Raw genomic sequence first — 13,359 nt, 5'->3', positions numbered from 1 at the left:
CTTCTGGTTTCCTTATGAAGGCCTCGGCTTCTCTGCCCTGTTGTTGGACCTCCAGAGGAACTGGCTGTACACTGTGTGAGACAGGAGGCTGGACTAGGTGGACCACTGGTCTGACACAGCAGGGCTCTTCTGATGTTCTTACGAAGGCCTCGGCCTCTCTGCCCTGTTGTTGGCCCTCCAGAGAAACTAGTTGACCACTCTGTGGGACGGGATGCTGGACTAGATGGACCACTGGTCTGACCCAGCAGGGCTCCTCTTATGTTCTTATGAAGGCCTTGGTTTCTATGCCCTGTTGTTGGGCCTCCAGAGGAACTGGTTGGCCTCTGTGTGAGGCAGGATGCTGGACTAGAGGGACCACTGGTCTGATCCAGCAGGGCTCTTCTGATGTTCTTGTGAAGGCCTCGACCTCTCTATGCCCTGTTGTTGGCCCTCCAGAGGAACTGGTTGGCCACTGTGTGAGACAGGATGCTGGAGTAGATGGACCACTGGTCTGATCCAGCAGGGCTCTTCTTATGTTCTTATGAAGGCCTTGGCCTCTGTGCCCCATCTGCTGGCCCTCCATAGGAACTGATTGGCCTCTATATGAAACAGGACGCTGGATTAGATGCAGTGTTCCCTCTAAACTGCATTAGTGTGAGACTAGATCTAATGTGTGGAAATTACAAGGGAGTCGTTACCGGCTAAATATCAGGAGAAACTTCCTAACTGTCAGAGTGGTTGAGCAGTGGAACAGTCTGCCTCGGGAGGTGGTGGATGCTCCTTTGCTGGACGTTTTCAAGCGGAGGCTGGCCGACCATCCTTCAGGTATGTTGTAGGTATGTAGGGCTATCTTTTGGCTATGCTCCTGCAGAGTGCAGGGGGTTGGCCTAGATGACCTGCAAGGTCCCTTCCAAATCCAACATTCTATGATTCTATGTATTATCCCATGAAAACCTGTAAGTCAATGCCATCCCCCCCAAGTAAATTCCTTGCATTCAGTGAAGGAATATGCCTCTGAAAATGTCCTGTCTCTGAGACCTGCAGCCTCTGCTTGCACCTGCATTTCACTGGGCCGAAATGCAGCATCTTTATCCGAGAACAAATGAACAACGACATCTGCTGCAGGAAACTCTCGACGTGGACCACAGCTCCTTGCAAATCTCTGCTCAACAGTAGCACTCAAGCCTCAAGGGTGAACGGGTTTCATTTTCTCACATAAAAGCCTTCCCAGATCTTTGCCTGGCCCCACCTAGTATTCTTCACAATATAATCACGGCTGCCTCTTTTTAATAAGGAGTGTTACTAGCTATAAATGGAGACACCTATTCACTACATGGGTAAGCTAATGGCTATGGTAACCTAGCAAAGCCTGTCTGGCGACCAGCAATGACGCAGCATAGGAGTACTCCTGAATATATTTCTCCTCCCTGGATGAGGAGATCAAAAAGTAACATCTTCCATAAGGTAAAGGTAAAGGTTCCCTTGCTCGAAAGCCAGTCGAATCCGACTCTAGGGTTGCGGTGCTCATCTCCGTTTCAAAGCCGAAGAGCCAGCGCTGTCCGAAGACGATTCCGTGGCTGGCATGACTAAACACCAAGACGCACGGAACGCTGTTACCTTCCCACTGAAGTGGTACCTATTTATCTACTTGCAATTTCTTGCTTTCGAACTTCTAGGTTGGCACTGGCAGGAGCTGGAACTAGAGATGGGAGCTCACTCCGTCATGCGCACACTCGGGTCTCGAACTGCTGAACTACCGACCTTCCACAGCCTGCAGTTCAGCGTCTTAACCACTTGAGCCACCGCAACATCTTCCATACCAAGAGTAATTCCATTGGAAGTCATGGATCATACAAATGCCTCCCTGGTAGCAACCAGTCAAGATCTAAAAGGGCTTTTCTCTTAACCACAGACTCTTCTTAACCACAGTGTCATTTCCCTTATTTTGAACAGCAAATTAATATTCTACAGCAGACATGTCAAACGTACAATTCAGGGGGCCGGAACCGGCCCGTCCAGGGCTCTTATCTGGCCCAAAAGCAGCCCAAACGTGGACTGGAAGGGCCTATATTATATCCACTCCTGTGTTCCCTCCCTTCCCCAAACAGAAGAAGAGGATGCAGCTCAGCGTCTTACCCACCTGAGCCACCGCAGATACCAAGACAAAAATGCCGTATTTCACTGATCCTGCAAGCAACACGTCCAAAATCCACGAAAACCTGCAAGAAAAAGTCAACCACCCACGTTTACTGAGCCCATGCCGCTATATTGTTTCTGGACCCTTTTGTTAGAATAACATTTGCTAATCTCTAACAGCTCAGCCAAGCATGAAAGGTCATACAGGGTTTTTGGAATGTTATTCAAACCACACTTGTAAAAGATGACGGCAAAAACCTTGAGAACGCCTCTTCTGCCCTGTGCTTCGGATATTCGACAGACAGGAATTCAAGCAGACCCTTGCTATTTTGCAAGCTTGTGACTTCTTTCACTTATTCACAGTATGCCACTGGAGCACATGACACGGCCTCCGGCCTGTCTTCATGCCCACCGTGCCATTGCTTGCAGTCATGAACTTATTAAATTTTGTGGGAGATGCCAGGGATTGAACCTGAGACCTTCTGCATGCCAAGCAGATGCTCTACCACCGAGCCATGGACCCTCCCAAGAAAGCACCCTTCGAGAACAAGGACTGGTCATTTCAATGAGGGAAGGCAACACAACCTTGTGTAATGGTTGCGCAGTTCCCCCTAGCAGACCCTTGCTATTTTGCAAGCTTGTGACTTCTTTCACTTATTCACAGTATGCCACTGGAGCACATGACACGGCCTCCGGCCTGTCTTCATGCCCACCGTGCCATTGCTTGCAGTCATGAACTTATTAAATTTTGTGGGAGATGCCAGGGATTGAACCTGAGACCTTCTGCATGCCAAGCAGATGCTCTACCACCGAGCCATGGACCCTCCCAAGAAAGCACCCTTTGAGAACAAGGACTGGTCATTTCAATGAGGGAAGGCAACACAACCTTGTGTAATGGTTGCGCAGTTCCCCCTCTGTGGCATCCTTGCTTATAGGGGAAATGGTTTTACCTTTAAACACACTTTGTGTACCTAAACTTGGTAGATTTCTACTGCTACCAGGAATTAAAAATTCCAAATCTCTCTCCCTGCTGGTAGAATGACCTAGGGTCTGGGCACTTTAGAGGACTATGTGGCCCTGAGGAAGTACTGTACTGATTTCTGGGATAAGTTTAAACAAAAATTGATTTATTTAATAAAGAACAAAATAGTTTTCTGGTTATTTTGAACAGTTGCTGACGAGAGGAACTTGTAAATATAACCGGCAAAGCTTGGTGCCACAAACAAACTCCAAACTCCACTCTGACAGGCTTATACACTCATATATATAGCCACACAGTCTAGTCTCTTTGTTTTATTCACAATGAATAGAATCAACTCTCTTAGTCACACAGACTAAACTGTTGGCCTTATTCACACAGATTTAGACTCAGAATTCCATATTCACACAGACTATGTCTCTCTTCAAGCTTCACACACAGAATCCTTCATAACTCTCAGAGTCACACAGACTCTCTTCAAAAGTCTTCCATACTTGTCTCTCAAATATCACAGAATCCCTTCATAGACACACACACAGAATCCTCTCAGAACATCTCCTCCCACAGTCTCAGTCATAAGCCAGTCAAAATACACTTGTCTCCATCTATCACTCTCCTTACAGTACTGCAGTCAAACGACACATTTAAAGGAACACACACACCAAGACATGGAATCATTACAACGGGCATAACAGACACCTCTTGCTCTGAATTACTGCATCAAAATGTCTGTGCTGCTGCAGTCTTGAGTATGCTATTCAGGTGTGTTATCTGTAAGCTGCAAATCTATGATGACGCGGCAGCAGCAGAACTGGAAGGAGAAGTAGAAGACAGCCAGTTCCACTGCGGGCCTGACAGAAGCCCTCCAGGGGCCTCGTCTGGCCCCCGGGCCGCATGTTTGACACCTCTGCACTACACCAAACAGGCGAGGAGAGCTGGTTTTGCCCCGAGCTCTGCTGAGGAAGGGTATGGGTCACGTTCAGTGGGAAAATCTCTCTTGTACCAGGCATTACGTTTTATGGCACACGTGGCCCAGCCCGACAAAAGTGACATTTATGTTAGATCCGGCCCACGTAACAAATGACTTTGACACGTCTTTTCTAGAGCCTCCTGCATGGTGGCTGCCCCCTTTGTAGACTGGCCAGTCTGAAGAGGTCAGGAAGGATCCTGTGTTTCTCTCTAAAGATTTAGAAGGGTATTTTTATTAAGGAAAAATAATAATAAAGTGCCATCAGGTCGCAACCAATGTTCCCTTTAATTCCCCCCCCCCCACTGAGCGGAGCAGTTCACATCTTGAGCGGGAAATAACTGCTGCCGTCTTAAAATGGGCAATGGGCAGGACAAGACCCTATGCGGCTCCAGACTGCTGCTGGGCGGGGCTTCCCATGTGAATGAGTGTAGAGATGTGAAGGCCCGGGAAAAAAACGGAAAAATTCGGAAAAAACCCAGTTTTTTTCCTGAAGCCTTTTTGTTTTTTTCCGAAAAATTGGAAAAATTGAAAAAAGAAAAGAAATTGATTATGGAATGTTTTATTTTAACATGATGAATAAAATATTTTAAGACAAGGCGTTCAAATATTTTCCAAATCATTTCTAAAATATACATATATGGTATCAGATTGATGTAATTTCTGTGCACTGAGGACAAGCAAGTCCTAGGTTACAAACTGAACTCTCCAATGCAAGAACAAGATGCATTTCTTCCTTTAGGAGGTGCGATTGTCAGAAGAAAATAAAAAAGTTTCAGTTTTGTTTTTGCATGTGGGTGGGTATTCTGTTTGTAATGGATACATTATATTTTGAATATGCTAATTGTGATAATTTCATGCCAAGTAAAAATGTCCATAGTCATATTTTATGTTCCTAAAGTAACAGAATGACTTTCAATCTATAAAAGACAAAAGAAATGCTAATGTAGCATTTTTTTCAATTTTTCCTAAAATTTCCGTTTTTTTTCTGGGTTTCTCGGGTTTTTTCCGAGCTTCAAAATTTCCGGAAATTTTACATCTCTAAATGAGCGGCCGCTCACCTGCGCAGCTTAGAGGGAACACTGGTCACAACCAATGTATGGCAACCTCTCAAGGCAAGAGACGGACAGAGGTGGTTTCCCACGGCCTGCCTCTGCACAGCAAACCTGGACCTCCTTGGTGGTTTCCCATTCAAATACGAACCAGGGCTTGACCCTGCTCAGCTTCCAGACGCTGATGAGCTCAGGCTAGTCTGGGCTATTCAAGTGCCTCGTAAGGAAACAAGCCTGTAGTGAAATGGAAATACTCAGTAGGACGGTTTTACAAAGGGACAAGGACTGTAGCTGATGCCACTGTTTACTGTACACAATCAGGGGTCATTTCGTAGAAAAAGAGGTGCAGGGGCTCATTAGCATAGCTCATTAGCATAACTCGTTTGCATATGCCACACCCCCTGACATCACCGGAAGTGTGTCAGGAGGCCACACCCACCGCTCAGGCTCTACTGGACTGTTTTGGATTGCTAGCTATTTGGGGGGATGGGACACGTGCAGATCTGTCCTCGCAGAGGAGGGAGAGCTTGTACCTGAATAAAACCTGGTCTTAAAAGGTGCCACTGGACTGTTTTGGATCGGGGGGGGGGGGGGGGCTCTGCAGCTTACCTGGACAGTTTGCCAGTTTGGTGTAGTGGTTAAGTGCGCGGACTCTAATCTGGGAGAACCAGGTTTGATTCCCCACTCCTCCACTTGCACCTGACTGGATGAACATGGGCAAGCCATAACTCTGGCACAGCTGTTCTGGAAAAAGAGCAGTTTCTGTCAAGAGTTCTCTCTTGTTGCATGTGCCCACCCCTGGGCTCTTTACTGCCGGAGCACCGCTCCTGTGCGCTCCTGCAGGAAATGACCCCTGGTACACATCATCTTGGTCCTATGGCCACGGATTGCTAATTTCTATAATCCATTTTTTTGCATCTGTTGTGCCTTTTCATTGCATTATTTTCTAACCCTGTAATCATATGTTTTCTACCATAGTCGTCTACTCTGTGTGTCCTAATTGTACTGGCCTTTGGCCGCATACAATAAACATTTTGCTTGCTGTATCTTCTGCTGTCTTTATTGCATTATTTTAAATTTTGTCATCTGCTTTAAGTCTCAGCAAGAAAGGTAGACTATAAATAAATAAAAGCAAATAAATTTAGAGAAGACAGCACAGCCTCTCCATCCCAAAGAAAATCTTCCCCAAATCCTTCTCCTCTGATATGTTTCCTTTACTATCCTTATGGGCACATATGTATGCAGTATATGGGTGTGCAAACAGAAAACATTTATTGCACTCCATCTTATCCTTTGGTATTTTAATGGTATTTAAGGCACTTCCCCTCCTGGTTTTCTGCTTTTAAATGCTACTGCTAGTTGGGCAATGAAGAAAGCTGACAGGAGGAAGTCGTTTCCTCTCAAAGGTGGTCTTGGAGGAGAGTTTTACAAATACCATGGACCATCAGAAGAAACGAAGACGACAAAAAAGAACAAGAGATTGGATTTATACCCCACCCTTCACTCAGCGGCTTACAAACTCCTTTCCCTTCCCCTCCCCACAACAGACACCCTGTGAGGTAGGTGGGGCTGAGAGGGCTCTTGACAGAAACGGCTCTTTTCCAAGAACAGCTCTGACAGGACTATGGCTTGCCCAAGATCATCCAGCAGCTGCAAGTGGAGGAGTGGGGAATCAAACCTGGTTCTCCCAGATTAGAATCCGTGCACTTAACCACTACACCAAACAAAGTGGGTTATTCTAGATCGAAGCAAGCCTAAACTCTCCCTAGAAGCTAAAAAGCACAAACTGAGGCTACTGTGCTTTGGTCACATTATGAGAAGACAAGAGTCACTGGAAAAGACAATAACACTAGGGAAAGTTGAACTTGAAGGCAGCAGGGGGGGGGAGAGGAAAACCCAACATGAGATGGACTGACTCAATCAAGGAAGCCACGGCCCTCAGCTTGCAGGACATGAGAACGGCTGTTAGTGATACGACATTTTGGAGGACATTCATTAATTCATAAGGTTGCCGCGAGTCAGAAGAAACTCAGTGGCAGTTAACCCATATGCCTGCTAATACGAGTTCTGCGACTGATATTTTAATTTCATTTTTTTGCGCTTCTTTTCTAAACCACCTTGAGGGTTACATGCTTAATGGCACGACAAATGTGTTACATCATGAAGCGCAGGCTCTGTGGCCGAGAACCTGTTTTGCACCTAAAACAGTGATGGCGAACCTTTTAGAGACCTGAGTGCCCAAACTGCGACCCAAAACCCACTTATTGATCGCAAAGTGCCAACACGGCCATTTAACCTGAATACTGAGGTTTTACTTTAGAAAAAACAACTCATACATTAATTTAAGATGATCCAAACAAAGTAAAGAAAGCAATCCCAAAGGCTTTCATTTACTTAAAATTATTTGGCAGAGAATTCGACACTTTAATGGTGGTCTGGGCCTCGCTGGGGCGATGGCCCACGTGCCCAAAGAGAGGGCTCTGAGTGCCACCTCTGGCCCCCGTGCCATAGGTTTGCCACCACTGACCTAGAAGGTCCCAGGTCCCATCCCTGGCACCTCCAGGTGTTGAGAAAGACATTTCCCCACCCAGTACTCTGGTATGTAAAAACTAACAATACAGACCTAGATGGGACAGTGGTCTCATTCAGTGTAAGGCGCCTTCATCTGCTGAGAAATTGGAATGCACTGCTGCAGTGAGAAAACGTGAACCAGCAGAAAGGTACTCGAAGGGCTGTCCTGTAGAGGATGGGGCGGAGTTGTCTTCTATTGCCCCAGAGGGTCAGACCAGAACCAACGGGTTGAAATTGAATCAGAACAGTTTTTGGCTAAACATGAGGAAGGACTTCCTGACAGTTAGGTTCCTCGGGGGAACAGGCTTATTCGGGAGGTGGTGAGCTCTCCTTCTTGGGAGGTTTTCAAATATAGGCTAGATGGCCATCTGACAGCAATGCTGATTCTGTGAACTTAGGCAGATCATGAGAAGGGAGGGCAGGAAAAGGTTGCATCAGTGCTTAGTTCTCGTGGCCCTTTCTTACACGCTCAGGGAAATGCTGATCGCTACTTTGGTGTTCAGGAGGCAACTTTTCTCCAGGCCAGTTTGGGTGGAGATCCTGGAGGTTTTTTTTCATCTTCTGGGCATGGAGCAGGTTTTTTTTCATCTTCTGGGCATGGAGCAGGGGTCACTGGAGGTGTGGGGGAGGTATTTGTTAATTTCTTGCATTGTGCGGGGGGGGGGGTTGGACTAGATGACCCTGGAGATCCCTTCCAACTCTATAATTCTGTGATTCTAAAAGAATCTCAAGCTGATTAGTGAAGGAAGGAATTCTGAACTGGGTCTAAACTTAAAGAGAGATGTGGTACCTTCTCCCAAAGGATGGTTATTTTATAGCACAACCCACAATCTTTTAAAACATACAAGTATTCAACGTCTCAAGTGGCAAGGCAAGGAAAAACAATGGGAAAGGTAAAACGGTGGCTTGTTTTGTGGAATAGTGAGTGAGAATTGTTAACACGTTTCTCATTCTAGGCACCTAAAGCATCAGTCTCAAAAACAAATGTCAGTACATTTTACTTCAGATGACCTGCAGCTGTCTAGCACTGCACAGACCAGGAAAGCTAGGTTCATAGTGGCCTCAGTTTGGGAATCTTCTATCTGTTACATATGATGAATCCAGTACAAACCGCGGCTGACTGATGGACATATGATGGATGTGCAATCTGGCTTCTAGGAAAATAAGATTTTGCTTTTAAACAGGTCCTGCTCCTGTCTCTTGAGAATACAAAGCTGTTATAGACAGACCATCCATACGTCTATCTCAAAAGCGTCTACTCCAACCTAGCAGCCATTTTCCAAGATCCAAGATTGGGGAAGAAGAGGAGGAGGAAGGGATTGGATTTATACCCCACCTTTCACTACCCAAAGGAGTCTCAAAGCGGCTTACAAACCCCTTCCCTTTCCCCTCCCCACTGCAGACACCCTGTGAGGTAGGTGGGGCTGAGAGAGCTCTGACAGAAACTGCTCTTTTTCAAGGACAGCTGTGCCAGAGCTTGTGACTGACCCAAGGTCACATCAGCAGGTGCAAGTGGAGGAGTGGGGAATCAAACCTGGTTCCTCCCAGATTAGAGTCCACCCACTTAACCACTACACCAAACTGGCTCATGGCAGAAGCGAGTTCCCTGGTTTTTAGCTGATTTCTTCAATGCTGTGTTGCATAGCTTTTAAGTGGAAACAGCAGGGACTGGACCTCCTCCACTTGCACCTGGCTGGATGACCTTGGGCAATCCGTAGTTCTGATAAGAGCTGTTCTTGAAAAAGAGCAGTTTCTGTCAAGAGCTCTCTCCGCACAGGGTGTCTGTTGTGGGGAGGGGAAGGGAAAGGAGTTTGTAAGCCGCTCTGAGACTCCTTTGAGTAGTGAAGGGCGGGGTATAAATCCAATCTCCTCTCCTCCTCCTCACTAAGCATCCTAAGCGGCCCTCCCTCGACTGCAGCCTACCTTATAAGGCTGTCGCAAAGGGAACAAGCTATCTTACACGAGGAACTGCAAAGCCCCGAAATCGCTGAGCAAATGACTACTAAAAGGCAGCGGGCGGGATGCCGAAGAGAAGCGAGACTTGCTATTTCCAGTAAAGAAACAAAATCGGGAGACTGGCGCCGTCCCTTCCAAGGCGAGGCCTTCTCAAAAGAGGAGCGGCGATCAGAATCGCGGAGAGCGCCGCGGGAGTGTCCCCGCCCGGCCTCCGTCGCTTACCCGCGGCCGGTCCTTGGAGATGGGGAAGAAGCGGCGGTTGAAGCTGTCGGCCACCAGCACGGCCTGGAGCGGAGGCGGCGGCTCCCCCTGGGGCTCGGCTCCCCGAGAGCCCCCCGCCCCGCCGGCGCCGCCACCACGCTTGGCGGAGGGACCGCGGGACGCCATCGTGTCTCTCCGCCTCACTCTCACGCGCTGCCCCTTCGGCTCGCCTCTTCCGCTTCCGGTGAGAGCCGGGAGGAAGCCACGGCGCCTCGGAAGGGTCAAAGCAGGACGCGGAGGGACGGCGACAAGAAAGGGAGGGGGAGAGGGAGCGTTTGGGCGCATGCGTACGCAGCTTGGCTCCGCCAGGTGGCCCCATAGTCTGTGTTAAGAGTCATGTCTCCAAATTATGTTAGATTTAAGTGGGTCAGCCGTGTTGGTCTGAAATAACAGAACGAAGCTTGAGCCCAGCGGCACCTTTAAATCCAACAAAGTTTTATTCAAGGTAGGAGCTTTCGTGTGCAACTGTGCATGCACGCTTCTTCAGATAGATGGAAGTGTAAGAAACACCTTGCATAAAACTTCGTTGGTGGACCCAAACTTTGTTCAACTACTTTCCACGTTGATAGATTCAGGTAAGTAGCCACGTTGCTCTGAAGCAAAAGAACAAAGTTTGAGTCCAGGGGCACCTTGAACACGAACAAATTATTTAAGGTATTTCCTCCATCTCTTTCTTTTTTTTTTTAATTAATTTTTTTAAATCTACAACAAACAAATCTACACACTACAAACAGACACTCTACTACACATAACATATATACCAAGAGTACAGTTACATTATATGCTTATATGCAATTACTTAATTAATAAAAACTCTATATCAAATACTTTCCATTCTTCTATCTGCTGTGTTCTCAAGTCCATTGTGCTGTCCTTGCCTAGTCTTCTATTACATTCGCATTATACCAATCATAAAACTTTTTCCATGTTTTTTGAAATGTCCACTCTTTACTTAATCTCATTTCTAGAGTCAGTTTATCATTTTCTGCTGTTTCAGAAAGTTTATTCACAAACTCCTGTTTTGTTGGTATCACCATGGTTTTCCAATATTTGGCATATAATAAGATTCTTGCAGCTGTTGTCATATAAACAGTCAAATACCTATTCTCTTTTTCATAATCCTTTGGAAATATATTCAACAGCAAGACCTCTGGAGTAAATGGAATCCTTGCTCTTAGTATCTTCTCCATCAAACTATGGACCCATTTCCAAAACTTTTTAGTAACATCGCATAGCCACCACATATGGTAAAATGTACCCCTTTTACTCTTACATTTCCAACATTTATCAGAACAGTTAATATTTTGCTTAGCCAGTCTATCAGGTGTAACGTACCATCTATAAAACATCTTATACATATTCTCTTTATATGTTATAGCATTAGTCATTTTCATATTTTTCTCCCAAATCTGCCCCCAATCTTCAAGATTTATAGTATGCCCTAAATTCTGAGCCCATACAATCATATTATTCTTCACAATTTCCTCTACCATTGTATCATCCAACAAAATTTTATAGATTTTCTTTATCATTTTGCTATCTGCTGTTAACATAACATTTTCCTCCATTTCAATGTATCGTAAGAAGCATGCATGAACACAAAAGTTTATACCCAGAATTAAACTTTGTTGGTCTTAAAGGTAACACTGGACTCCAACTTTGTTCTTAGGATAGATTCAGGTAAGTAGCCATGTTGGCCTAAAGCAACGGAACAAAGTTTTAAGTCCAGTGCCACCTTTAAAGACCAACGATGTTTAATTCTGGGGATAAGCTTTCGTGTTCTTCAGATACATTGAAACGGAAGAAATACCTTAAATAAAACTCTGTTGGTCTTAAGAGTGCCACTGGACCCAAACTTTGTTCAACTACTTTCTACGTTGATAGATTCAGGTGGGTCACCTTGTTGCTCTGAAGCAATCGAACCAAGGTCGAGTCCAGGGGCACCTTTAAGACCAGCAAAGTTTGACTCTAGGTATAAGCTTTTGTAGGAAGTCAAAAGGTAACCGGAATAACAGACAAGTTTGGCCTTGGAAAGCAAAATGAAGCAGGGCAAAGGTTAACAGAGTTTTGTCAAGAGAACACACTGGTCATAGCGAACACCCTTTCCCAACAACCTAAGAGGCGACTCTACACATGGACATCACCAGATGGGCAACACCGAAAGGCCGAGCGCTGAAGAATAGATTCTTTTGAACTATGGTGCTGGAGAAGACTCTTGAGAGTCCCTTGGACTGCGAGAAGATCAAATCAGTCAATCCTAAAAGAAGTCAACCCTGACTGTTCCCTGGAAGGCCAGATCCTGAAGCTGAAGCTCAAATACTTTGGCCACCAAATGAGGAGGGAGCACTCACTGGATTACAACTAGAGATGTAAAATTTCCTTCCCTCTCCAAACTACACCGTTTTTCCCCCCGTTTTTTTCGGGGGGAAACGGAAATTTTTTGGAAGATTGAAAAAAATGCTACATTAGCACTTCTTTTTTCTCTTCCAGATTGAAAGCCATTCTGTTACTTTAGGAACGTAAAATATGACTATGGGTATTTTTACTTGGCATGAAATTATCACAACTAGCCTAGACATAGATCATGGGATATAGTGTATCCAAACAATTATTACAAACAGAATACCCACCCACATGCAAAAACAAAACTGAAACCTCTTTCTTTTCTTGTGACAACAGCACCTCCTATAGGAAGAACTGCATCTTGTTCTTGCATTGGAGAGTTCAGTTTGTAACCTAGGACTCGCTTGTCCTCAGGGCACAGAAATTAGATCAATCTGATACCATACATATTTTTTAGAAATGATTTGGAAAATACCTGCGCACCTTGTCTTAAAATATTTTATTCATCATGCTAAGATAAAATGTTTCATAGTCATTTCTTTTTCTTTTTTTCAATTTTTCCAATTTTTTGGAAAAAACAAAAAAGTCTTCAGGAAAAAAACGGTTTTTCCCGAATTTTTCGGGTTTTTTCCCCGGGCCTTCCCATCTCTAATTACAACTGATCTCTAGGTGATAGAGATCGATTAACCAGAAGAAAATCGCCACTTTGGAATGTAGACTCTCTGTCACTGAAATCCCTTCCCTCTCCAAACTACACCTTCCTCAGGCTCCACCCCCAAAATCTCCAGCTATTTCCCAATTCAGAGCTGGCAACCCTACAGCACTGCTAGTAGCCACTGATGGACCTCTCCTCCATCAACCTGTGTGATCTCCTCTTTAAATCCAGGTATGCCTGTGGCCATCACTACATCTTTTGGTGGCAAATTCCACATTTTAATCTCTTGCTGTGTGTAAAGCCAGCGGTTATTTCCTGCGGGAGCGCACAGGAGCGGAGCTCCAGCAGTAAGGAGCCCAGGGGACGGGTACATGCAACAAACCCCACCCCCTGCTCCCAGCAGCCCTCAATCGGGCCACGAGGAGAAAGACGCAGCCAGGTAAGTTGCAGAGCCCCCCCC

The 13,359-nt window shown here is 45.7% G+C and overlaps 1 protein-coding gene across 1 annotated transcript in view; it reads right to left on the bottom strand.

The window, feature by feature from the left end:
• EIF2B5 (eukaryotic translation initiation factor 2B subunit epsilon) overlaps positions 1-10,081 on the bottom strand; it is a 55,411-nt gene extending 45,330 nt beyond the window's left edge. The window contains exon 1 of the mRNA XM_015407728.1: positions 9,863-10,081. Within this exon, the coding sequence (XP_015263214.1) occupies positions 9,863-10,027 (165 nt within the window). The 5' untranslated portion in view covers positions 10,028-10,081. The remainder of the gene's footprint in view (positions 1-9,862) is intronic.
• Positions 10,082-13,359: the final 3,278 nt, after the last annotated feature.

This window comes from Gekko japonicus, unplaced genomic scaffold (assembly GCF_001447785.1).
Source record: "Gekko japonicus isolate JY-2015 unplaced genomic scaffold, Gekko_japonicus_V1.1 scaffold1994, whole genome shotgun sequence".
Classification (NCBI taxonomy): Eukaryota; Metazoa; Chordata; class Lepidosauria; order Squamata; family Gekkonidae; genus Gekko; species Gekko japonicus.
The sequence above is the reverse complement of the archived record's forward strand: the minus strand, read 5'-3'. Positions and strand labels throughout refer to the sequence as shown.